At 38.2% G+C, this 24,843-nt stretch overlaps 1 protein-coding gene across 1 annotated transcript in view; it reads left to right on the forward strand.

The window, feature by feature from the left end:
- ATP2B1 (ATPase plasma membrane Ca2+ transporting 1) overlaps window positions 1–24,843 on the forward strand; it is a 132,733-nt gene that overhangs the window by 37,879 nt on the left and 70,011 nt on the right. The window contains exon 2 of the mRNA XM_081250063.1: window positions 19,266–19,691. Within this exon, the coding sequence (XP_081106189.1) occupies window positions 19,484–19,691 (208 nt within the window). The 5' untranslated portion in view covers window positions 19,266–19,483. The remainder of the gene's footprint in view (window positions 1–19,265; window positions 19,692–24,843) is intronic.

Consider the following 24,843-nt stretch of genomic DNA (forward strand, 5'->3'; position numbering starts at 1 on the left):
GGCACAGCTTTTCAATACCTCACATATATGCAGAGATCATGCTGACTCTGTAGAATCCACAGGAGGCAGATAACGGGGAGTACAGATAGTGTTTGTTAAGTACAAGTCTAGAGTTAGAACTGTTGCGTGCTGGTGAGCTAAGAGTGGAGGACCCCAGACTTTACTGGGGTGGGTGTGGAGGCAGAAGGTGGTTAGGGGAGCCAGTCAGAGAAACAGGAAGGGATGCCAAGAAAGAGAGATATAAAACTAGAAGGTGCACGTGGAACGCGAGGGAGGAGTGTTTCACCGGATAGGCAGCCATTGGTGTAGATAAGAAAGGGGTCTCAGGTCCTTGGGCCCAACTCCTCCATTTTACCCGTGAAAAACTGAGAGCAGGGAAGGAGAGTGATTTGCTCAGGATTAAATGTTAGCACAGCAGAGTCAGGATTAGAATCTGGTCGCTTCTGTTACCTCTTTGTACTCTAGAGATGTCAAAAGGAAGAGACTGCTAATGATAATGTTGAGGTTATCTCCTCTCTTGGGAGGATGAGGATTGGCTGTCCCCCAAAGGGCCCTCACAGGATAGGGATTACAGCCCTTAGTAGGTTTACCATGATAAAGATTCTGAGACTTGCAGGCTCTGAAACTCAGTTCATCTACACTCTAATAATCGATTTTTTGGATCAGACTATTAATTATCAAAGCCTCATGAGATTGATATAAAAATCAGAATGTCAGTTTATTAATTTACAGTGGAAAAAAAAAGTAACTGCCTTGGGAAACAGATTCTCAAGTCCTGGCTGACACATTCTCTTCCCCATAGATTTTGCCACATGAGACGCCATATTATAATTAGAAGGTTGCTTAGTATGTCAGCAGAACCAGTGGTATAAGGTTTGGAATGTGTAATGGAGTCAGGCTTTTCTTACCCTCTCAAAGACCAGTTACCTCATCTGGCAGTTGGGGTAATAATAGTACAATACCTTGTTCACAGGGTGTTGGAAGGATTAGGTATAGTATACTGTGTATTGTTTAGCACAGTACCTGGAACAGGTATCCCATCAGTGTTATAGTTCTTCCCAGTTAGGATACAAATACTACTGGAACCTCATCGTGGCTTAGAATACTCCGCTAAACACTGCTTGAATGAGAAAGGCCAGGTTTTCTTTTGCTGTTCTAACAGCTGTCTTCTGCCTATTCTTTCATGGTTGGCCAGCCATTTCTGATTGTTAAATGCCCCCCCCCCAGTTAATTTAAATTAACTCATTCAGTCTAGCTAATGTCTGATTTTGAGAACTGGAATCCATTTTAATCTTTTTAGTATGCTTGATGTGGATACTCTGCTCAATCAATTATATTAGGTTGAACCATATGAAATTGCTGATATTCTACTGGTTTTCGCATAGAAAAATGGCAGTGTCATATGGCTTAATCTAATATACTGATTTTAAAATTTATTTCCTTCCAGGTGGTCCCAGAGAAGCTAAGTCTGTTGATGAGTTCAGAAGACTTTCCTTTAAATGCAAAGAGCTGTACCCTTATACTTCTCTTCCTGTGATCAGGTTCTGAGAAGGCTCTTCTGTTGTATGTCTGCTTGTGTCCTTTGTGTAGTATAATATTTTTCTTTTTCCTTTTTTTTAAAAAAAATTAATTATTTTTGGCTGCGTTGGGTCTTCGTTGCTGTGCGCGGGCTTTCTCTGGTTGCGTTGAGCAGGGTCTGCTCTTCTTTGTGGTGCCTGGGCTTCTCATTGCGGTGGCTTCTCTTTGTTGTGGAACATGGGTTCTAGGCGCTTGGGCTTCAGTAGTTGTGGCTTGTGGGCTCTAGAGCGCAGGCTCAGTAGTTGTGGCGCACGTGCTTAGTTGCCCCGCGGCATGTGGGATCTTCCCAGACCAGGGCTCGAACCCATGTCCCTGCATTGGCAGGCGGATTCTTAACTGCTGCGCCAGCAGGGAAGCCCTTGGATACTATTTTTCCTCTTCTCTTTACATTTACTCTCTTACTTGCTCAGGCCAGCATTGAACATATGAAGGATTATTCGTAATTCCTTGACTGGTAGTTTACATGGTGCATTTTCTATTTAAGTTATTAAATCAGTGTTTGCTGCTCATTGTACATTCTGTGTATGATATCCTAGATCATGGCCATTAACTTTAAAATGTTCACAGTTTTGGGGTTTCCCTGGTGGCGCAGTGGTTGAGAGTCTGCCTGCCGATGCAGGGGACACGGGTTCGTGCCCGGGTCCGGGAGGATCCCACATGCCGCGGAGCGGCTGGGCCCGTGAGCCATGGCCGCTGAGCCTGCGCGTCTGGAGCCTGTGCTCCGCAACAGGAGAGGCCACAACAGTGAGAGGCCCGCGTACCGCCAAAAAAAAAAAAAAAGTTCAGTTTTGGTAAGGATACTGTGAGTCAGTACCAAAGTTGGCAAATTCTTCCATTGCACTAGAATTTCAATGTAATGCTGATAGATCAAAGTCAGAATGTCTGATAATTGAAGGCAAATACGTCACTTTTATAATGCTCAACTAACATCCACAGGATTTAGGAAAGAAAATAATCTGTAGGCTACCCTGACAAATTAGCTAATTCCCCCTAGGGTTTTCTGGTTCTTGTCCATTTACAATATGTGAATTCTAAATGGTTATAATCGTTGGATAGATATAGCTCTGTATTTCCGCCCTGAATATTGTACCACAAAGAGTTTTCCAGGTTGGTGTTTAGTTTTCTTAATCATTATTTTTAAGTTTTGAAGAACCTTCAACAGTTAATCATCTAATTTTAATTGTGGGAAGAAAACCTTTTTTCTGCCTCTCTGGGGTGTCACTCTACTGTTCTTTTCTAAAGTAGATCAATCTAGTTTGTAGATCAACTGTTAGAAAATTCTGGATGTGATCCAGGCCTCTTGCTTTTTAATTCTTAAATGCTGTTAGGTGTCATTATGTATAAGGACATCACATTCAAATATTGAATTTAATGTCTTCACTTACTTAACAAGTATGTATTATGTGCCTTCTATATCGGTGGACTGACTTAAGTATTATACAGTGTTTACTGCACATGACAGTTTATTGGAAACTAAAAATGTGTTACTGCTAATTAGAACAATTAAATAGCTATGGTTTATTAAGTACTTACTATTAAGTGCCAGGCTCTAAGACACTGGGATGATTTCTAAGATATTTCATGTATTAATTCATTAAAACCTCTTCAAAATTATGAAGTAAATGGTGTTATCCCCACTTCACAAATGAGGAAGCTAAACCACCAGGTAAATTGCTGAAGGTCACCCCGCAAGTACAGAAAAGTGCTGAAATGAAATCTAAGAAGTTGGGGACCTACCATCACCGTAGTCATGATTCCCTGGTGGGCCAGGCATCCTCTTGAGTGCTGAAATAATCTCTGCTTCTCTGGAACTGACAGTTTCATTTGCCAGCACCTGAGACAGGCCTTACTTAAAGGACCAGCATCTTCAATGCATTGCCACATGTTTTCCAGTTCCGTTCAGTTACCCTGTATTGAGCCATTTCTGTGGGAAGGTGTTGTAGCTGTAGGTGGTCACTAGGAGATTCAGAAATGAGCAAGACCAACCTGCCCTCAGAGCTTACCTATTAATCAGGAAGAAAGTCATGTACAGAAGTAATTGTAGTACATATTGAATGTTACAGTGGCTCAAAAACTACAGAAGCAGAGAGAAGTAGACTAGTAATTCCGTGTCATGGTGTCGAAGAAGGGAGGGCATGTTAACTGTTCCTTGAAGGAGAAGTTAGTAGAAAGGCAAAGGGAATAGGCCAGCTTTCATTAGGAAAAATGACGCTAAGAGATGATTTGAAACTTGTCCAAAGAAAAAGAGGTGGGGAACCTGAGAGTGATACTGAAACAAATGGATGAGAGGAGTGGTGCTGATTTGGTACATGACACTGTGCTGAAGCCATCAGTATCCACCTTTCTTCTACTGAAGACCTCTACAGAGCGGAGATGTTTACAGGCTAGATGCTGCCCAGTGTCTTATCACCGTCTTAAAAGTACTCCTTCCTTTTGATCTCCTTCCTGGTTCCTTCATTTTACTTTTTGCAAGTGCTGTGAAAGTGTTCTGACCTTTTCAAAGGCTGATGCAAGTCTCTCATTAGTTTTAGAAGATGATTTATAAGAGTTTTATAAGATGATTTATAAATCATTTGTATTAAGAAATTACCATAAAGAAATGGGAAGTCAGGAGCTTTTGAAATCTGCCTGTTTTCTCCCAAGTGCTATATTAATATTAACCTGAAGTTTTTTGGGGGGGTTGTTTGTTTGTTTTTAATGTGTGTGCCTGATTTTTAAAATATTCTGTGAGGGGAGCTTGAGGATTCTAATTGCATTGATCTTCCACAATTTAGATGGACTCATCCATTTTTATTCTAGTGAACAGTTAAACCATTTATTAGCCTCTGTAAGAGCTATGAAAGGAACACAAGTTGCTACTCCCTCGGAAAGCTTCAGTTGTATCTAAGAAGAGAAGATAAACTTTTCAGAAACCTTCCACGGGTATAAGTAGACAGAGTGTTTGTATCGTGGTGTCATCTCTTTCCTGTGCTGCCTCCTTATTCTCCTGTGTTCACGTATGTCAAACTATCACTCACACGTCTGTTTTCAGCCCTTGCGTCACCTCTCCCCAACCCTGCCTCAATCCAGGTATGTCCCAGACAGTGAAGCCTTTCTCAAAGCCATATCCCCATTAACACTCGTCGCTTTGTGTGCTCACCCAGCCTTTCCTGATGCTCTCTACAACACTTAATTGTGTTTGCGTGTATACTTGTCTGTCTTCCTCATTTAGGCCGCAGACTCCTTGAAGAAAGAGACTTGGATGTAGGGCTTACTCAGATATGTTTGGAACTGATAGGAACTTCAGAGAAAACAGCAGATAGGGGGAGATAAGTGTAATACTATTCGTGATTGAGTTAGATTTGCTGCAAGATACTCAAATGTCCATGTCTGTGAACAGTCGAAAACATTGGCCTGGAGCTTGATCAAGTCCTTAGATATAGGTCATTATGTGATATCAGCTGCTCTGAGAGGCCTGTGGATAGATGATCCCTGGGTGATAACCTCATTTAGGGTATGGTAAAGATTTAAAAAGCCAGGAAATATGTGGGCTGAGGAGTATTGCGCGAGACCTGGGAGAACTAAGTAAGAAATATAATGGATAGGAGGGAAGAGTACTGTCAAATGACACAAAATATATAGGAGGCTGAGGACTGAGAAGAAGCCTGAGATTATTCATCACCACAAGCAGCCAACCCGGGAGTGGGAGGATGGATCAAGGTGAGAGCAGGTGATCAGGAAGAAGCATTGCGGATAGACCTTATAAGAGGTGGTAAAAGGAAGGGAAAAAAGGAAATGTTGTTTGCCTAACAAAATCCAGGAGATGACTATTTCGGGTGGGAGGAGGAGAGAATGGTCTTTTATGGGGTCGAATGTATCTGAATATTGAAGATGAAGGAACCAGTACAAAGTAGTTGCCATGGCTTGCAGTGGCTGTCAAGGAAATAAGGAAGTATGGTCTTGCAGTAGACTTGAGTAGCCTGGAGAGGCAAGAGTTGGAGTAATTTAGGAGACTCCAAATAGAAAAAGGGACATGCTAGGAAGTTAGAGATGTGTCAGTGGATCGTATGTTACTGAGAAAAACAAGTTTCTAATGGAATTTAACATTTTAACCGGCGCATCGCTCAGCCAGATGGTATGTCTCTTCAGGGGTAGCTAATTAACCAGATGAGTGTAGTATGAGAATAAAAGAGCAAGGGAAGGCAGAAGAGCAAAACTGGAGCCTCTGACCATTGGGAAGTTAGCTTTCTTAGGGAGGCAAGTGTGATCAGAAAGGGTCTTGACTGCCTTTGAGCCAGGAGGTCAGGATATATATACAAGATTCTTTATAGGTGAAGAGAAATAGAAGTTGTGCCAGAGAGGAAGTCTTGAAAACAGAACAATTCCAAGTGATGATGACCGTTAATGTATAGCTCTTCCCTTGAATAGCAGTCACAGAGTACAAATCAAAGTCTTGGAATGAAGGTCAGGAACTGTGTGAAACCAGAGAGTTCGAAGGATCATCAACATGATGTGATGGAGTGGTTACGGCTCAACCCATCCCCTCATGTCCATATTCTTTGCCCTTTGGTGAGTTAACTGTAAATCAGGTTCTTGCCTAACATCCTCTTAAAATATAGCTTACCTTGTTTTTCAACCAGATTTTTTGAATGTGTTGCAAAAGTGAGTATTGATTTACTGGGCTGTTCTTTAGTAACCACGGCTGGAAATTGCAAAAGACCATCAACTAATCAAACGGTATAAAGAAAAAGGAGATAAAGGAATGGAAAAGGGTCTTCTGCCCTTAGTTCTGTGTTCGTTCGGTTTAAATATTGGAATAAATAGTCCTTGAAATCTAGAGTTTTTAACTAAGAAGACAGAAAGCTCATGTTAAATTTATAGATAAGAGTTATGCTTCTCTAAATATTGCCAACTTTATTTTTGTGAGCTTGTTCAGTGACATAATGAGCATCCTGTTTCCTTAAGCGTTTAAGTGTAGGTTCTCGTGAACTGACAGGATAGAGGCTCTTAAGAATTGAGTAGGCTGATAGAGCAGCTGGTGTGACATTCAAGTGTTCATATTGCCTCCTAGCTCCTGAACAGAAGGAAAAAAACACTGTTTTTCTTGACTATAGCTGAAATTCTCAGAACCACTGAGACTAGAAAATGAGAGAACATTTCGTTCTCATATTTAACTGTAGATAGAATATGTTCTTATATTTGTTGGTAAGCGGCACTGGATTATATAAAATTACTTCTGAGCTTTTCAAAGGCCTTTCCTTCGCGTGGAAATGATTATTGTTAGGATGAAAGTTCTTGAAACGCCTACGTAGAACAATAGGATAGGAGAAAACAAAGGACAGTTTATTTCTGGGAGAGAGCAGGAGAAAGGTAGATATCTGAATTGTTAGTTCTCTGTTAAATTTGTTAAAATTTAAGATTTTTAGGTGTTTAAAATCATTCTGCATATGTTCAAAATAAAGCAATGTGTCTTCACGTTTCTTTGGATGAAGGAAATTATTTGCAGTATTTGTATAATACATCCATATACTTGGTATTAAAAAGAAAAACAAAGTAACAGCATATTTTTAGAATATGGTGTGCTTTCAGTTATTCATGCAAATTAAGAATAGCATAACAAAGAACCATGAGTAATTTGCTTATATTATTGTTGGGAAATTTTGGATTAAGGTGATAATCCAACAGTTTGTCCCTTAGTCAGATTTCAGGGCATACTTATTATCTGTAATAGTGGTTCTCCAGAAACATCAGTATCACCATCGCCTGAGAAGTTTTTCGAAATGTAAATTCTTGCGTTCTGCCCTGCATCCACTGAATTGCTGGGGATCAGAGATCACCAGCAGTCTGTGTATTAAAGAGCCCTTCAGGTGATTCTCATGCAGGCTAAGGTTTGAGAACCACTCATTCCTAGTTAGGACAACCTTTCCAGAGACACGGGCATCATCAATGTTGGGAACAAGATGAGTCCAACTGATTTGACCATAAAGCAAAAATGTCTATAGTGAACTTCAAATAATCTGTGTTTGAGATCATTCACATTAAAATTTTGTCATATCTTATGCTTAATTAAGTACTCTGGCATAAACAAATAATCTGTGCTGGAAATGACAGTTACCAAAAGAGTAATTGTCTTACAGCCCCAGGGAGCGGGATGGATCACCAGTTTACAGAAACTGTTCTGCTTTGGGCTGACATATTTCTTTATAAACTAAAGACTGTGGGGGAAAAGGAGCTGCACTGGGGGCTAGGATAAGGAAACTGGGTGTTTTTTTCACACTTTTACTAAGCCAGACTGCTATCATGTGGTTTCATCATTTTAATTGAATAGTGAAATTATGAGATAGGAGAGAAACAAACAAAAAAAATGAACCTTGTAAATGCACATGCAAATAAACTGATATCATGCTCACTAACTAAAAACAGATGGAAAGAGTTATGGTCAGGATTACAGTGCCACCCAGTCCCTCTCCACTGACTCCCTTGACAATTTCAAGATGAAGAAGAAGCAGTGAAAAAGGAGAACAAGCAACCAGAGGTGGCACTGTGGTGGGAACAAGAGTCAACATCAGAGAAATTAAGGCAACAGTACATTTCAAGAGTGAGGTAGTGATTAACAGTAACAAAGGTTGCCAGTAGGTCAGGTAAGAGGGACTAAATGTGTCTATTAGATTTAGGAACAAAAGAGGTCAGTGGTCACCTTGAAGAGTAGTTTTGGTGCAGCACAGAAGCCGCTGGTTTGAAATGGAGTGATCTGTGAGTAGGAGATAAAATAGAAATGGCAAATTTAAGAGAGGGTGATAGCTAGATGTGGGATGGAGGATTTTCTTATCAATCTGCCTTTACAGGTAAGATTTTTATCTCTTAATTCTTTAGATCTAATTGCTAACTTTATTACCATATTGATTTGGCATAATTTTAATTTAACATGAGCAATCCTAACAAATTATTTCTCAAATAAATATATCATTTCTTCTAGGCTTTATGAAGTATTGAAACTCAGCATTGTTACTTTGCATAGTCTTGAGAGTCTAGGACCCAGTTAAGAACCACTGCCATGTTGCAGTCATCATATAATTTATTTGGAAATCTGAATTACCTTTAACTTACATTGTCTGAAAGAATTTAAAGGAAAGTTTGTATATTTGCATACCAACGTGGTTTGGAAACTCCTTGAAGGCTATGACTTTCTCTTAACAAACTAAACACCTAGCATATTATTTTAAACATAGCATTAGGAGTTATGTTTTGCTCTGCTGTTTGAATTGTCATTGATTACTAATGTAAAACCTGTTTTTCAAATTGATTTTTAGCTAAGGTTCAAACAGGAATGTTTCCATTCAATAAACATTGAGCACCTACTATATTCCTGACAGTGCTGGGGTTAAAAATAAATGGCACAAATCCTGCCTTGAGTTCACAGTTCATTGGGGAAGACAGAGAGGTAAACAGATCATTGCAGCTGTGTGTTAACGAAATTGAGTTATTTGTAGTGAGGTGGATGGACCTAGGGTCTCATGCAGAGTGAAGTAAGTCAGAAAGAGAAAAACAAATACCGTATGCTAACACATATATATGGAATCTAAAAAAAATAGTTCTGATGAGCCTAGGGGCAGGACAGGAATAAAGACACAGACGTATAGAATGGACTTGAGGACACGGGGAGAGGGAAGGGTAAGCTGGGATGAAGTGAGAGTGTGGCATGGACTTATAAGTACTACCAAATGTAAAATAACTAGTGGGAAGCAGCCGCATAGCGCAGGGAAATCAGCTCGGTGCTTTGCAACCGCCTAGAGGGGTGGGATAGGGAGGGTGGGAGGGAGAAGCAAGAGGGAGGAGATATGGGGATATATGTATACATATAGCTGATTCACTTTGTTGTACAGCAGCAACTAACAACACTGTAAAGCAATTATACTCCAATAAAGATGTTAAAAAACCAAAAAGCTGTAATAGAAGAACAAGTTAGTTCCTCCATTATTCTAATCTACTTGCTTCCCACCCTGAGAGATTTGCTAAAGTGGTCATTCTGAATTTATCACTGGCAGCATCTGTAACTTGCCCTTGAAAGTATTGTACTTAGTCTCTGTCTCTGAAAGAATCTAGTGGATAAGTAACTTACTGAGGGGAGTGGGACTAATTTTTGTCAACACAGACACAGCCATGGTATTCGTGAATTTTTTTGAGACTAATAAATCAGGTGTTGTAGTCTGTGCTTATTTTCCTGCTTATCCGTTCTTTGAAAACAAATCCTGTTTGGTGAATTTAATCTTATGTAAATGTATCATTCTTTACTCACCTGATGTAAATTACTTTTCTAAACAAGCTTTTTACTCTCTTTTATGCAAGCCAAGCGTGTATGTTTTCTTTAAACCCCTTAAAACTTGATTAATGCGAGTTCAGAGTAACATTAAAATTAAGTAATCCCTTGGTTCTTCAGAGTGTTTTAATGGAATAATTTGAATATAACAAAATTTGGTAAAAGAAACTTCCCACCACTCACAATCTTGAGGTGTCTACTCTTTGCTATGTGTGATATTAGACCATCTGCTCTTTCCTCCATTACAGTCAGATATTACATGCTAGTACTTATATATTCAGTAATTTACAGTACATTTTTGTCATTGCTTATTAAAATTGCTTTAAGTTTTTAAAGACTAAATTTTAGGGTATGAGTTAGGTATAAGATTTTTTTTTCCTGCAGAAGGTGACTGTAAGGAAGTTTGAAAGAGCATAGTACCTCTTGCTTAAGATATGAAGATCAGAGATAAATAAGGCATGGTTTTTGTCTTTAAATAAATGTTCAGTATAACAGGCCTAAATTTAGGCATAGTTATACAGTCCAGACTCCCTCAGGGAACATTTAAGGTGGCAAGTTTCAGGTTTTTCACTGACTGAGAGTTACTGCTAGTATCTGGTGGGGCTGGGTGAGGCTGGATTTCTTAATGTATGAGCTAGTGCTCACTGTCAATAACATGCCAATAGCAGCTACAGTGAGAAACAGCTATAAAGATGTTATCCCTCTTCTCACAGCTACTTGTCTACAGAGGAATTTGAATTAACTTTTATGTTTAAAAAAAAGCTAAGTGGAGATTTTGTGAGTGTTCTTTTTTGAAAGGCTGCAGTCAAAAACGTTTACCCTTTTGTCAATCGAATGGTGTGTCTAATAGCTAGGGTGTCAGTACCCATTTTGAAGTACAATGCTAGTTATTTCCCCATAGTAGCCTCCTTAAAACCTGTATGTTGTTACGATTTATCCCATGATTTAAATTTTGATCTTTTACTCTTCTTTTTAATGATTATTGTGAGCATTTAATGCTTGCTTTCTTTTATTCTTTTCAGAAGTAGATGATGATGAGTGTTTGGTTTCAACTGGTGTAAAATGAACAATTGGATTTGATCTTCAGTATCCCTTTTAGCTGTCAAAGTCTATGATTTTTTCCTTTGTAATCATTTTTTAGCAGAATGCTGGCTTTTTAAAATTTGTATATTGTTGGTATTTTACTTTGATTTAGAAACGTTTACAATTTTTCTAAGTGAATGAAAATAAGCTGCCTTTATCTTCAGAGGATTCCCCCCCAAACCCCAGATCCATAATTTGTGTTCCCATAGAACCAGTCATGGACTAAGAACCTTTGTAAATACTATTTTTTTATTTTTAAACATTTACTGAGACACGTAATAGGCCTAGTAAATAGAAATTTGACTTAACACTTAAATTATTTCAATATATGAATGAAAATTTGAAGATATTTTATTTTACCTTAAGAGAACTGTTTGAATTTTCTTGGGAAAGAATGTATGAAATCAGAAGTAACTTAATGTACTGAAGTAGTTACCGAATCTATAAACATTAGAAAATTAAAGAGTAAGGTTTAGGACTATAACTTTTTCTGCTAGTTTTGAAATTTCATCCCAAATTGGGAGTGATTTGAAAAAAGTCAAGATTACTTAGGAATCTTTAGTTGACTCAAAGGACACTTTAAGAGATTAATTAAAGTTTAAATGAAAGGATTGGTTTCTAACACGTAAATTACTTTTTATTTATAACCAGTTTGTGTAAATTCAGGGTTGAAATTAATCAAATGTCTTTCCTAAGCTTATGCACACAATTAGCAGATCTTCAAATTAGATGGTATGTTTCATACACTATATTAAAAAAAAAAAAAAGGATAAGTTTTCTTGTCTGGGGTATATTCTCTTTGAAGTAATCTTGCCTAAAAGGAATCTTGATTTTTAAAAGCTGAACAGTTTAAGATCAATGGGGAATGGAGTGCTGGACAGGAAGTTGTGTACATGTATAAAGCATGCTTATTGCATCAGGACTTATGGTGTTACCTTTTGAATCAGGAATGGATTTTTAAAGACTAGAGTCATCACCAAAAGGGCATGGGCTGTCTTCAAGTATTGAACTCTCTTCCATACATTCTTTTAGTATAGCTCTATCAACTCCAAGCGTAGGGAGTCTAACTGACCGAGGGACCCTTTATTGGTCAGGGTTCTCCAGAGAAAAAGAACCAATAAGAAATCTATCCATATAGTGATTTATTGTGAGGAATTTGCTCAGGCAATTACAGAGACTGAGAAGTCCCACTGTCTGCCATCTACAACCTAAAGACCCAGGAAAGCTGGTGTTTTAGATCAGTCTGAAGTCCTGAGAACCAGGGAAGTCAGTGGGTAATTCCCAGTCTGAGGGCAGAGGAAGACTGGACAGTTAGGCAGGGAGGGGTGGGTACGACTTACCATTTCTTCTCTTTGTTTTGTTTGGACCCTCAGTGGATTCGATGATGCCCACCCACATTGTGAAGGGCAATCTGCTTGACTTAGTCTACTCATTCAGATGCTAATGTCATCCAGAAACACCCCTGTAAGCACACCCAGAAATAATGTTCAGCCAAACGTCTGAGCATCTTGTGATCTAGTCACGTGGACATAAAATTAACTGTTATAGATCCATTCGAGTTTGGGATAACTTGTTACTGAGTTCTGCCTCAGCCAAAAATCTGCCTCTCTGTAACTTTCTTTCATTTCATTCTAGTTGTGCCCTCCACTACTCCAACAGAATATATCTAGTCACTATTCTACACTAAAATTTCAAATGTTTTATGCTATCACTTATATGTGGAATTAAAATACAACACAAATGAACTTATCTATGAAGCAGACAGATTCACAGACATAGCGAACAGGCTTGTGGTTGCCAAGGGGGAGGGGGGTGGGGGAGGGAAGGATGGGAAGTTTGGGATTAGCAGATGCAAACTATTATATATAGTATGGGTAAACAATAAGGTCCTACTGTATAGGACAGGGAACTATATTCAGTATCCTGTGATAAACCATAATGGAAACGAATATGAAAAAGAATATATGTATAACTGAATCATTTTGCTATACAGCAGAAATTAACACAACACTATAAATCAACAATACTTCAATGAAATTTTTTTTAAATTTCAAATGTTTGAAAATAGCTATCATGGAATATTCATCCCCTAGACTGAATTTCTTCCACTACTTCAGTTGACTGATTTTCTGACATCTTCAACATTCTCTTTATTATTATTTTTATTTATTTATTTATTTATTTATTTATTTATTTTGCGGTACGCGGGCCTGTCACTGTTGTGGCCTCTCCCGTTGCGGAGCACAGGCTCCGGACGCGCAGGCTCAGCGGCCATGGCTCGCAGGCTCAGTGGCCATGTCTCATGGGCCCAGCTGCTCCGCAGCATGTGGGATCTTCCCGGACCGGGGCATGAACCCGTATCCCCTGCATCGGCAGGCGGACTCTCAACCACTGCACCACCAGGGAAGCCCTCTTTATTATTTTTTACACTATGTTTCTCATGGTAATTTAGACCTGAGGAATGTGAAATCTGGTAGGCCTGTTGTCTATAATACAAATAAAAGTTGGTGCCTCTCTTTTGTTCACCAGTCTTTTTGATGTATTCAGTCATCAGTGCTTTATCTGTATAGCAGAGCTTCACTTATATTAGACTGTTACCAGGATTCTCTTTTCCTCTAGGTTTAGAAATATAGTAAAAATAGCTAACATGTATTTACGATTTACTGTGTGTCAGGCTAATTTCACACTGTTTTACATATATTCAAACATTTAGGGAGGTGTGTTATTTGTTATTATGTCTGTGTTTTACAGATTATCCTGTAACATTTAGATGTGTTTGTCCAAGGCAAAGTAGAATCGGTCTATTAAACTCCCTTTGTTAGTTGTTACACCTCTGTCATTGCTGCCTAAGACAGCTTGGGAGGGGAAGGCACTTACATTAATTAACATCAAGCTGAGGCATTCAGAGCTTTGAGTAAACTGAACCTTTGTCTTTGAATATATACTGTTGTATTTCTTGTATGTCGTGTTTGTACAGTTATGTTTTGGGAATTAAATGTAGGAGACTATACTTTTATACCAATTAAAGTTAGCTTCCCATTCCCACCTGTCTCCGATTCCGATTCTGTCATCTAACATACTTGCTGACTTACCTAGCTTCAAGTCATCTACAGATTGGAGAAACATAACTTCTATATTTTCACATCACTAAAAAGTTAAGAACAGTCAGGAATTAGGAACCCAGTAATGCATTTAAAAACATCTTTCAGGTTGTTCCTCTTATTCTAATACACTTAGTTATAGTAGCATATATTTTCTTGCCTGCAGGAATCTTGTGTTACTATATAATATTAATAATCATTTTTATTTGTATTTTTAAAATTTATTTATTTATTTATTTATTTTTGGCTGCGTTGAGTCTTCATTGCGGTGCGCGGGCTTCTTATTGTGGTGGCTTCTCTTGTTGCAGAGCACGGACTCTAGGTGCACAGGCTTCAGTAGTTGAGGCACGCGGGCTCAGTAGTTGTGGCTTGTGGGCTGTAGAGCGCAGGCTCAGTAGTTGTGGAGCACGGGCTTAGTTGCTCCGTGGCCTGTGAGATCTTCCTGGACCAAGGCTTGAACCCGTGTCCCCTGCATTGGTAGGTGGATTCTTAACTACGTGCCACCAGGGAAGTCCCTAATAATCATTTTTAGAGCTCCATATTTCATCCAACTCCATATTTCATCCCCAAATTTACTTAACTCTTCTACTATATTTCTTGTAGTTTTCCTAATGTGTGATATTTTTGTTATCATTGTTGAGTCTAAATAATATCTATACAACCATTCCACAATCTGTAAGTCAAGTGACCTTGTGAAAGAAGGGATTGAATTGTAATATTAACAAAACTGTCTCTTCATGAGCTTCACTCAGTACTAAGACCCCATAGTCATCCTTTTGTTTTCTTTTGGGGACCTGCCCATTCACAGTAAAGCTTATGTGTCGGTTGGAATCCATCTTATTCTTCTTTTTGAAGACTGTAACTATTTTTGCCCCACTCTAGTCTTTTTTTTACATCTTTATTGGAGTATAATTGCTTTACAATGGTGTGTTGGTTTCTGCTTTATAACAAAGTGAATCAGTTATACATATACATATGTTCCCATATCTCTTCCTTCTTGCGTCTCCCTCCCTCCCACCCTCCCTATCCCACCCCTTCAGGCGGTCACAAAGCACCGAGCTGATCTCCCTGTGTTATGCGGCTGTTTCCCACTAGCTATCTACCTTATGTTTGGTAGTATATATATGTCCATGCCTCTCTCTTGCTTTGTCACAGCTTACCCTTCCCCCTCCCCATATCCTCAAGTCTATTCTCTAGTAGGTCTGTGTCTTTATTCCTGTCTTACCCCTAGGCCCACTCTAGTCTTAGACCACCTCTGTCTTTTTATGTATTCCCTCAAAGATTATCAATAGTGGTTGGGTCAGAGGCGTCATCTCGGGATTCTGGGATAAATTATGTAGGCCTATGTAGATTAGGTATGTGTTTTCCTTAAAATCTCCCTCTTGTGGAGCCTGAGCTTCCACTTAACATTTCTTCTTTAACTTTTCAAATGGAAGGTCACAATCTTTTAGTGAATGATGAGAAGCAAAGTAGGTGTTCTACTGTGTTGTCCCTCAATCCCAAACAGCATGTCTCTTGATTGTCATGTTGTAGCTAACAAACGAAAAGCAAAACTTTTTTGTTTGTTGTCTTTGGCATTTTTGTCAGTTCACTAGTTAGGTGGGTAAAAGAGTGAAGAGTTGGCAGAGAGCAAAATAGGGGGAGAGGCTATAGATGATCTAGAAAGAGACAACAGCCCAATTTATCATTTGTAGGTAATCAGTAATTCAAGTAGTCCACTTTTGGAAAGCGGCTCGTTTGCATTTGGTGGTTTTCCCTGGACCTCTCTTTCTTTAAACAGTGGGGGGACTGAACATGGTTGGTAATCATGTACTTATCAAAGCCTTATGGGTTGCAAAGTCATAGAAAATCCCCAAAAGGAATTTATTGAAAAATTAATGAAAAGATCATGGATAGGACAGACTTCAGGCATTGATCGACCAAGGGGCTCAAATGATCTAGCACTGACAGACATATGCCCTCCCTCCCTCCCTTTTAGATCCTTTCTCAGAGGCTTTCCACATCTCAGATTTAAGTTCAGTAACAAGAAACACGTCTCTGTTCCAGAGTCACAGCAGATGCCTTGTTGTCACCTATGTATTGGTCTTTGTTGAGTCACATGCACATTACTGAACCCATCATCCTTATGGTCGGGGGAATGTCTGGATATGGGGATGGACCACATTGAGAGTTGGGGAAGGGCAGATCCCCAAACAAAAAGTGAGGCCATTGCTGAGAAATGGGGGAGAAGGACGAGCTGATGTGGCAGATAACAAATATCCACTATAATGTCTATTGAATTCTGTTTTTATTATATAAGTTGGTACATTTGGTGGTGTTTCTTTTTTAACCTACAAAAATTTCCATTTCAACCTAATAAACATGAAGACTTAAAGTAGAGACACTATAGTAGAAGAAGCGTGGCTTTTGAGTTGCAAACAGAGATTTCAGGTCCTAGCTCTGTTATGTATCCTTATTGTTGAGAAATGTAAGGGCACCCGATAAATAACACGCTTCTCTCCTGCTTGAATTCTGTGAAGAGAAAAGACAAATATTGGCACATAGGAATAAAAACATTAGTTTTATTACTGACAACAGCTGAAATGAAAGTTTTTGTGTGACAACAGTGAAGTTCTAATATTGAATCCAGAACTAAACAGTTATTTATCCGTGCCCCACCCCCCGGCACTTTGAACAATAGGCTTTTTTACCTGGGGGTCTGCCCCTAATAACTCAGACCAGAACGGATGAGTTCTGCAGACATCGGGCTCACAAAGGACACAGGGAGGTGAGGAAGCTATGTATGTGTAGTTGTTCTCCGAAAATCTGTCAAGCAGCTCATTTCACTTCAGTGGTAATGGGTGGGGTAGGAGGTCAGAAATTGTTGAGGAAAATTCCTCTTTGTGGAAACCAGAGGAATGATGACATACATGCCTCCAACACATAGACTAATGAATCTTAATTATTTTATCTCTTCAGTAAATAATAATAATTTATTTTAGTGTTGGTGTGATGTACAGATACCAAGAAATTTGGGGTATGAAAACTCAGAGTATCAAATAACCACCCTCTTCAGTCTTTGAAGTGGGGTTATTATAAGAATTGATGTGTGCGTAGGAACCCACTTTGCCTAGGAGATGAGTAAACTTAGTAATCACTGGGCAAGCAGAAGGATTGGTGAAGCGGAGGAAGCAGGCAATGAAAGAAAATGTCCTACAGAGTTCATCACTATCACACCCTCGTAAATTTAAGCCAAGGCAGGCAAACTTTCCCTCCCTAGCCACCCTCAGCCAGCTGGTATAAATCCAGGTTTTAGCCTGTTCTCCTGTCCAGTGGTTCTCACATTGTACTCTCTGAACTAATAACATCAGTATCACCTGAGAATTTGTGAGGAAAGCAAAATCTGGAGCCCACCCTTATCCTACTGAAACCCTGGAAGTGGGGCCCAGCAATCTGTATTTTAACAAGTCCTCTAGGCAATTTTGATGGACATTTAACCACATACCATGATTTGCAAACACCCCCTTAACAGTTTCATAGCTGGATATTAATTGTACTTGCAAGTAATCTTTTCTAGTTCCTCATCATTAAGCATTTATTAACTATGGGATATTTTGGGGAGTGAGAGAGGTTGAATAGGTAAAATAGAGCTTAGGCTTGAATGCCAAACAGATATGAACAATAAAACTGTGTTTTCATCCTATAGGTTTAGATATAGGGGCATGATAACTGTTTAAAAGACTAACTGTAGCAGCAAAATGTAGAAGGGATTTGTTGTAGGAGATAATAGAATGAGAGAGAAACTCTAGGGGGTAGTGATTATAATTTGTGTAGGGAGACTCGAAGATCAGGAAGAAAAGGGGATCTGTAGAAGAGGCTTTTCAAAGGAAGAGTTAATTGAACTCAGTTCACTGAAAGCTGGGGTGGACAGAATCAAAGATTTTCTAAGATCTCAAGCCCAGATGATTAAGATAATGGTAGTTGGGAAGGGAACTTTCTAATTAGGGAATAAGATGAATCCATTGTTGGGCATGTTAACTTTGAGGTCATACTTTAAAGGACATATATTGAGAAGGAAGAGTTGAGAGCTCATTTTTAGGTGGTTTAGAGTAAGAGGAGAACTTGAAAGTACATTTGTCCCTTGGTATTGACAGGAGATTGGTTCTAGGACAAACCACCCCCCCACCCAAGCCCCTACAGGATACCAAAATCTGCGGATGCTCACGTCCCTTACTGTCGGCCCTCTATCTGTGGGTTCCACGTTTGCAGATTCAACCAAGAATTGTGAAGAAAATTACAATAATGCATTCGTTCATTCTTGAAATGCTTATTGAATGTCTACCATGGGTCTGGCACAGTTCTGGGTTCTCAGGATATAGAAATGGACCAACCCATGCCCTATATGCAGAACTAGTATTGTAGGTGGAGGGAGACAACAAATAAGTAAATAAATGAACAAGATAATTTCAGATAATACTGAGGGCCAGCAAAGAAAATAAAATAGAGTAACAGTAAAGAGTGACTAAGGGGTAGAGAATTTCTTTAGATGGAGAGTCAACGAAGACCTGAGACGGTGACATGTGACAGAAATCAGTTGAAAAATGTGAAACATGTGAAAGATAGTTTCAGGAAGCCAAAAGTTGCTGGCATCACAGAGTGGCCAAGGAGAGTTGCAGGAGAACATATGAGAAGTTCATTGTGCTTTTTGCCCTTTTGGGGACTCTCCCATATGAAAGGTTTGGAGAGACAGGGTAGTGTATTTGAAGGAACATGGGCTTAGAGGCATCCCAGCTCATTCATATCAGGCATCTGTGAGCTGTGTAGAAACCCCTCAATTTCTCTGAGGCTTATTCGCCATAGAGTAAGGAGCAATAACACCTCATGGGATTAAATTGTGATGATTAAATGAGAGAATGAGTTTAAAGCAACTAACGTAGTGCTTAACGTAGTGCTTAATGATAACTATTAATAATCCCTAACAGTTATGTGAAATACAGTTTCATTTAATAATGGTGAAAGTTAATGTCTCTTGATATACAAGTTTATTTAGAAGTTATACTTTCACTTTTTATCATACGAAATATTTTAAGGGCATGAAACTACAGTAAAAAATATTTTTGCAATTAAATGATATACTTTGATTAGCTACCTGTTGACACTTAGAAAGTATGCTTATATGCATAATACTCTCATGGATTTTACTAATTTTAAATATTTTCTTCTTACAGATGTGTACGTCTCATGACTGATAGGAAGAAACTAGTCATGGGCCAAAGGTCAAGATACTTCTCTGGGAAATGCTGCTGATGCTCCTTTACAAAGTCATACAATGAGTGTTTGTTTTAAGAAAGATTTTCATATTTAAAAGATTTTCATCTTGGATATATATCAAGTGAAAATTAGAGTCTTTTGGGAAACATTTTCCTCCTGTTAAATTATACTTGTAATGGGCGACATGGCAAACAACTCGGTTGCATATGGTGGCGTAAAAAACTCTTTGAAGGAAGCTAATCATGATGGAGACTTTGGAATTACACTCGCAGAGCTGCGGGCTCTCATGGAGCTCAGGTCTACAGATGCATTACGAAAAATACAGGAAAGCTACGGAGATGTCTATGGAATTTGCGCCAGGTTAAAAACATCTCCCAATGAAGGTGAGTTTCATTACATTCATTTTTAGTACTTTGGCGAGTTCTGTAATTGGCTCATAAATAAGCATGCTTAGATTGTCTTGGCTGTTGTTTGATTATGCCATATTTTTCGTGGCATTAAAGATTGGTATAAAGTAACTTTAGATCAAAAAAAGTGTTGCAAATTAATTTACATATTTTAAGTTGGTGGGAGGAAGTATTTTGTACTGTCGCACATATTGCTGCTTGTTTACGATAGCATGATTGTCTTTCCACTTGAGCTGGAATCAGGCTTGGTAGTTCCCAGGGGATTCAGTGGAACTAAACCCTGCTCACTATCCTTCATTTTGCCAGGCGGCTTAAAATAGCTTTCACTGCCAGTAGCTGACCAAGTTTGTTTTTTTTTCTTAACCTAAACTTTAACAATTAGTTCAGAAGGTACCAGAGCAAATGGAGTAGATTAGATGGCAATTTTTAATTTAGTGGACATTTCCTTTGATTAAAAATAGTTTTCAATCTTCGAATTATATTCAGTTTCCCTGTGTTCAAAGAAATCTTTGGTTTCATAATTCTTGATCTGTAGTAAATTTCTTTGTGAAAAACAGAAACGTTCATTATAACTTCATTGCGTTATGGTCTTTGAAATAGTTTGAAGGGATAATCTTTTATTTTATACATTGATCATGTTGAATATAAAAGTAAGGTTAGGAAGTTTCCAAAAGGGATTTCTAATTGCAAAGGAGGGGGGAAGGATACATGAGGATGAATGTTTGGTGATTACAATTTATTTTAGTAAGGAAGGGAAATTATTACTGCTAAATTTTAAAAGATACTAGTATATATTCCAAAGCCAATTCTAGAAAAATTGTGCTTCAGTGTTTTTCTTAACATTTTTCCTGAAACATCTTATGCCATGCCACTACTTGTGATAAATTTTAAAGTAATAACAAAAAGTTATTTCCAAAGTTGTTAAAGAATTTTAAATCACACTAAAAGATTCTTTAAAACCTTTATGTAATTCTATGTGAATTGCTCATTGTTTTAATGGTAGGTAGTTACTTTAATTTTTCTGAGGTAGCATGGTCTTGAGGAAGCTGATGTCAGTATTCACATATATCCTAAAAGGGCTTCCTCAGATCAGTTGGAGTATATTCTTTTTTCTGTAAAGTCTTCCAGATTGTCTGGATCTTTTCCTCAAGTCAGAACCAGTAGAAACATGGACTTCTCAGTTATACATTAAATATGCTGCACCATTTTAAGAGCTGGACCCCTGCTGCTTAAATTGAGTGAATCAGGAACAGACCCATGGAGCTTTTAATAGATGTAATTTGACAAACTTTGGAGTTTGTTCAGTATGCAAATCTACTTCAAAATGTTAGCTAACTTCATATAACTTTAGAGATTTGTACATTAAGTTGCTATTCTCAATTGGTAGATTCATTAATTCAACCATATGTACATACTACATTTAATCTAAAACCTAATTTTGGATGTTTCATGATCACCAAATTGATAGGATATGTTAACATTAAAAACCCTTAATATTTATAACAACATCGTTTGTTCATAAAATCGATATTGGGGCTTCCCTGGCGGTGCAGTGGTTAAGAACCCGCCTGCCCATGCAGGGGACACGGGTTTGAGCCCTGGTCCGGGAAGATCCCACATGCCAGGGAGCAACTAAGCCCGTGCGCCACAACTACTGAGCCCTCATGCTGCAACTACTGAAGCCCACGTGCCTAGAGCCCGTGCTCCGCAACAAGAGAAGCCACCGCAATGAAAAGCCCGCATGCCGCAACAAAGAAGAGCCCCCGCTCACCACAACTATAGAAAGCCCGCGCGCAGCAACAAAGACCCAACGCAGCAAAAATAAATAATTAATTAATTAATTTTAAAAAACCCGATATTGAACTTCACTTTGAAATCTGCACATATTCGCGCTTCCCTCAACCATGTCTTTGTGTTTCCCTGCTGTTAGTTATGAGAAGACAAAACTTCTGATTAACTAAAAACCCTTCCATTTCATTTTTAATGGACATTATTTGTTCATTTTTAATGGACATTATTTCTCTTTAGTTTGCACTGCAGTTTCTTTTGTGTTGTTATTTTGGGCAGTTCTCCTTATATTGATTTTGGTTTAATTAATGAAGTTTATTAAATTACGGAAACTTTGTACCTAGTACAGTAGTTTTTAAGATTCAGGCAGGGGATGGTTATGTACCTCTTTTACGACATGGTGGAAGTTGTGGACAATCTCTAGAAATATTCACTCAACACTCAAAATTTTGTGTGTATTGTTGCTGCTTTGTGCTATTAAACAAGTGTATGCCATTTTCCCCGTCTTTTATTCTTAGAAAGTTCTTGCTCATCTTCTTCCTAGTATTGTGAATTTAATTTTTGTCAAAATTTGTACAAACTTTTGTCTCACTTTATATATATATAGTTTGTCATTTTGAAATATTCTTTTAAAGAATGTGAAAAAGCCATTGTAAGCATTATATTTGTGTTTACAGTCGTCATAAGAATAAATAATAGCAGCTTTCACAAAAATGTTATTTCCAAAGGAATAGTTCTAGTTTAATTTAGAAATAATTCACTCAGAAGCTAATGAATATTTTGTCACTGATTAACTAGGCAAATGGTAACAAATGACTCATCCCTGGGAATAATCAGCTAGGAGTTTTTATGCCCAAGTAAAATGATCTAGACAATAAGTAGCCTTTTTTTAAGTATAATCTGCTTATAGTCAGGGAGAGTGAGACAACAATGATTCTTTAAAGTACAGGAATTTTGGTTAGGTAAAACTGAAGTTTATCTGTCACTTTAGTTCTTTCATTCATTCATTCATTCATTGACACACAGTCTTTCGTCAGATCTAGGTTAATGATAGTCATATGTTTTATATACCCCCTAAAAAAAAGAATGTGTTAGCAGTTTTAACTGTAAGATAATCGTAAGTGTATAATTAAATTACAACCCAATTTCAGAGATGTTAATAAAATGTAAGAATGTGTGTGTTTTAGAATTGCTGAGATATTGTGTTTATTGGGTATCTCCTATCTTGTTGGCACTTACCTAGGCTCTGGGCATACATCCATGAATAAAACAAAACTGCCTTCCTTATTTTTACATGGGGAAGACAAGTTCACAAGACAAATGAGATGTGTAGTGTGTTAGTGATATATGCCTAAGAGAAAAATGAGTGGAGAAGGGAAATCAGAAATATTTGGGATGTAGATATTAGATTGCTCTAAAGTCTGGATGAACAATTAAAGATGTTTCTTAACAACAACAACAATAATAAGTAAAGCTTAGATAATGCTTTTCGTGCCAAATTGGTAGTTAGTACTTATAAATTTATATCAACTTACTTTATCCTCACAACAACCTTATCCTGTTTTACAGCCAAAGAACCCACAGCACAAAAAGGTTAAGCAACTTAGCTGAAGTCTCACAGCTCATAAGTCCAGAGAAGGGATTCAAACCTAGACAGAGGATATGCTTTTAACTACTGTAGTGTACTTCATGTTATAAAAGTTCATCTCATTCAGCTTGCAAAAGAGTTGAGAGACTGAGAAAGAAGCACCTGTATTCTCTCGTCACGCGGGCCTCTCACTATTGTGGCCTCTCCCGTTGCGGAGCACAGGCTCCGGATGCGCAGGCTCAGCAGCCATGGCTCACGGGCCTAGCCGCTCCGCGGCATGTGGGATCTTCCCGGACCAGAGCACGAACACGTGTCCCCTGCATCGGCAGGCAGACTCTCAAACACTGCACCACCAGGGAAGCCCACAATAGTATTTTTTTGATGGCAGGAATTACATGATGAAAAAAAAATGGGGATTTAAGATTCTGTTTATTAGTTGGTCTTTAAAATATGCCCTCCTCAGGAAGTTGTACTTGTGTGCTTCCTCATTTGGCCTGCTAATTTATTGCTTGTTTTCTAGCGGAGCAGTGCTTTAACTTGATGTTAAGCATACTGTACGTGTACTGATCAATAGGAAGTGTTTTGAGCCACATGTAATTTTCATATTAAAAACTTCCTAGTGGTTCTGATTAATTATTTTTACTCTTAAAAGAACTAGAACTGTAAATTTCAAGGTTAACTGGAATGAGATTTATTGCTTCATATTTTTGGTTTTATGTGTTAGCAAGCACCTATCTTATAGTCCTCAGAATCCAAGAATGTACTTTCATGGCAGAATAATCTTCTAATATCCTAACTGTATAAAACTGCCATTACAGTTTTGTTCTTCTGTATCATTGTTTCCCTACATTAACCTGCTTACTCCTGCTCTAAACCATATTTCTTGATCTTTTTATTGTTACCCTAGCTTTTGGTATCTTTCCCATTTTAATGTGTTCCTATGTTATCTATATTATATTTTATATTGGATAGTAGAATAGACTCTCTAATAAGATTTACAGAATGCAAATCTCAGCCCTTGGTATCATTTATTATTCATAGTACTGTATCAAGCAAAGGATAAAAATGAATTCATAAAAATTAAAGATAGGTACTGAATGGTACTCTGTAAGAGGCATGACTTTATGGATTTGTAAAGGGCAGGAAAGCAAATGAGACACCAAGCTTTTTAAGTGGTAGTTGCTAAAATTAGGTAGACGAGAACAAAAAAACAAAGGAAATAAGGAAACAGTGGTAGAGAGAAGCAAAAGTAGTGTGTGGTAGGAAGCAGGGTAGAGTCAACAGCAATTGTCCCTGGCTGACTAATGTTTCCATAATGTTTCAGATGGCAGTTTATATTTGCACTTACTAGTAGTAAGGTTGTTGGTAATGGTGTCCTTTGACCATGTCTTCATGATGTAATACAATAAAATTGACATTCACACATGGAAATATATTTTAACTCTCGAAAGAAATCAGCCCTTTGCCCAGGATAAATCATTACTGACTTACAGGCTACTACAAGAACACTGTGATTCCCTGATGTATGTGTTTGGTCATACAGGTTGGTTTTAGGCATTCGACAAGGATTTGCATGGCCATGGTGTGCCAGCCACGTATGTTTTAATACTTGTATACAGTTATCAGTGAGGGTTTTCTATTGATGATCCTGTGTGACCTTGTCCTAGAAATTTATTCCTGCTATAATAGAGAATTATATACCCCAATAAAATTTTTTTAGAAATAGAGAATTAGACATTTAATTTAAATCCT

This window comes from Mesoplodon bidens (genome assembly GCF_964165515.1).
Source record: "Mesoplodon bidens genome assembly, chromosome: 11".
Taxonomy (NCBI): domain Eukaryota; kingdom Metazoa; phylum Chordata; class Mammalia; order Artiodactyla; family Ziphiidae; genus Mesoplodon; species Mesoplodon bidens.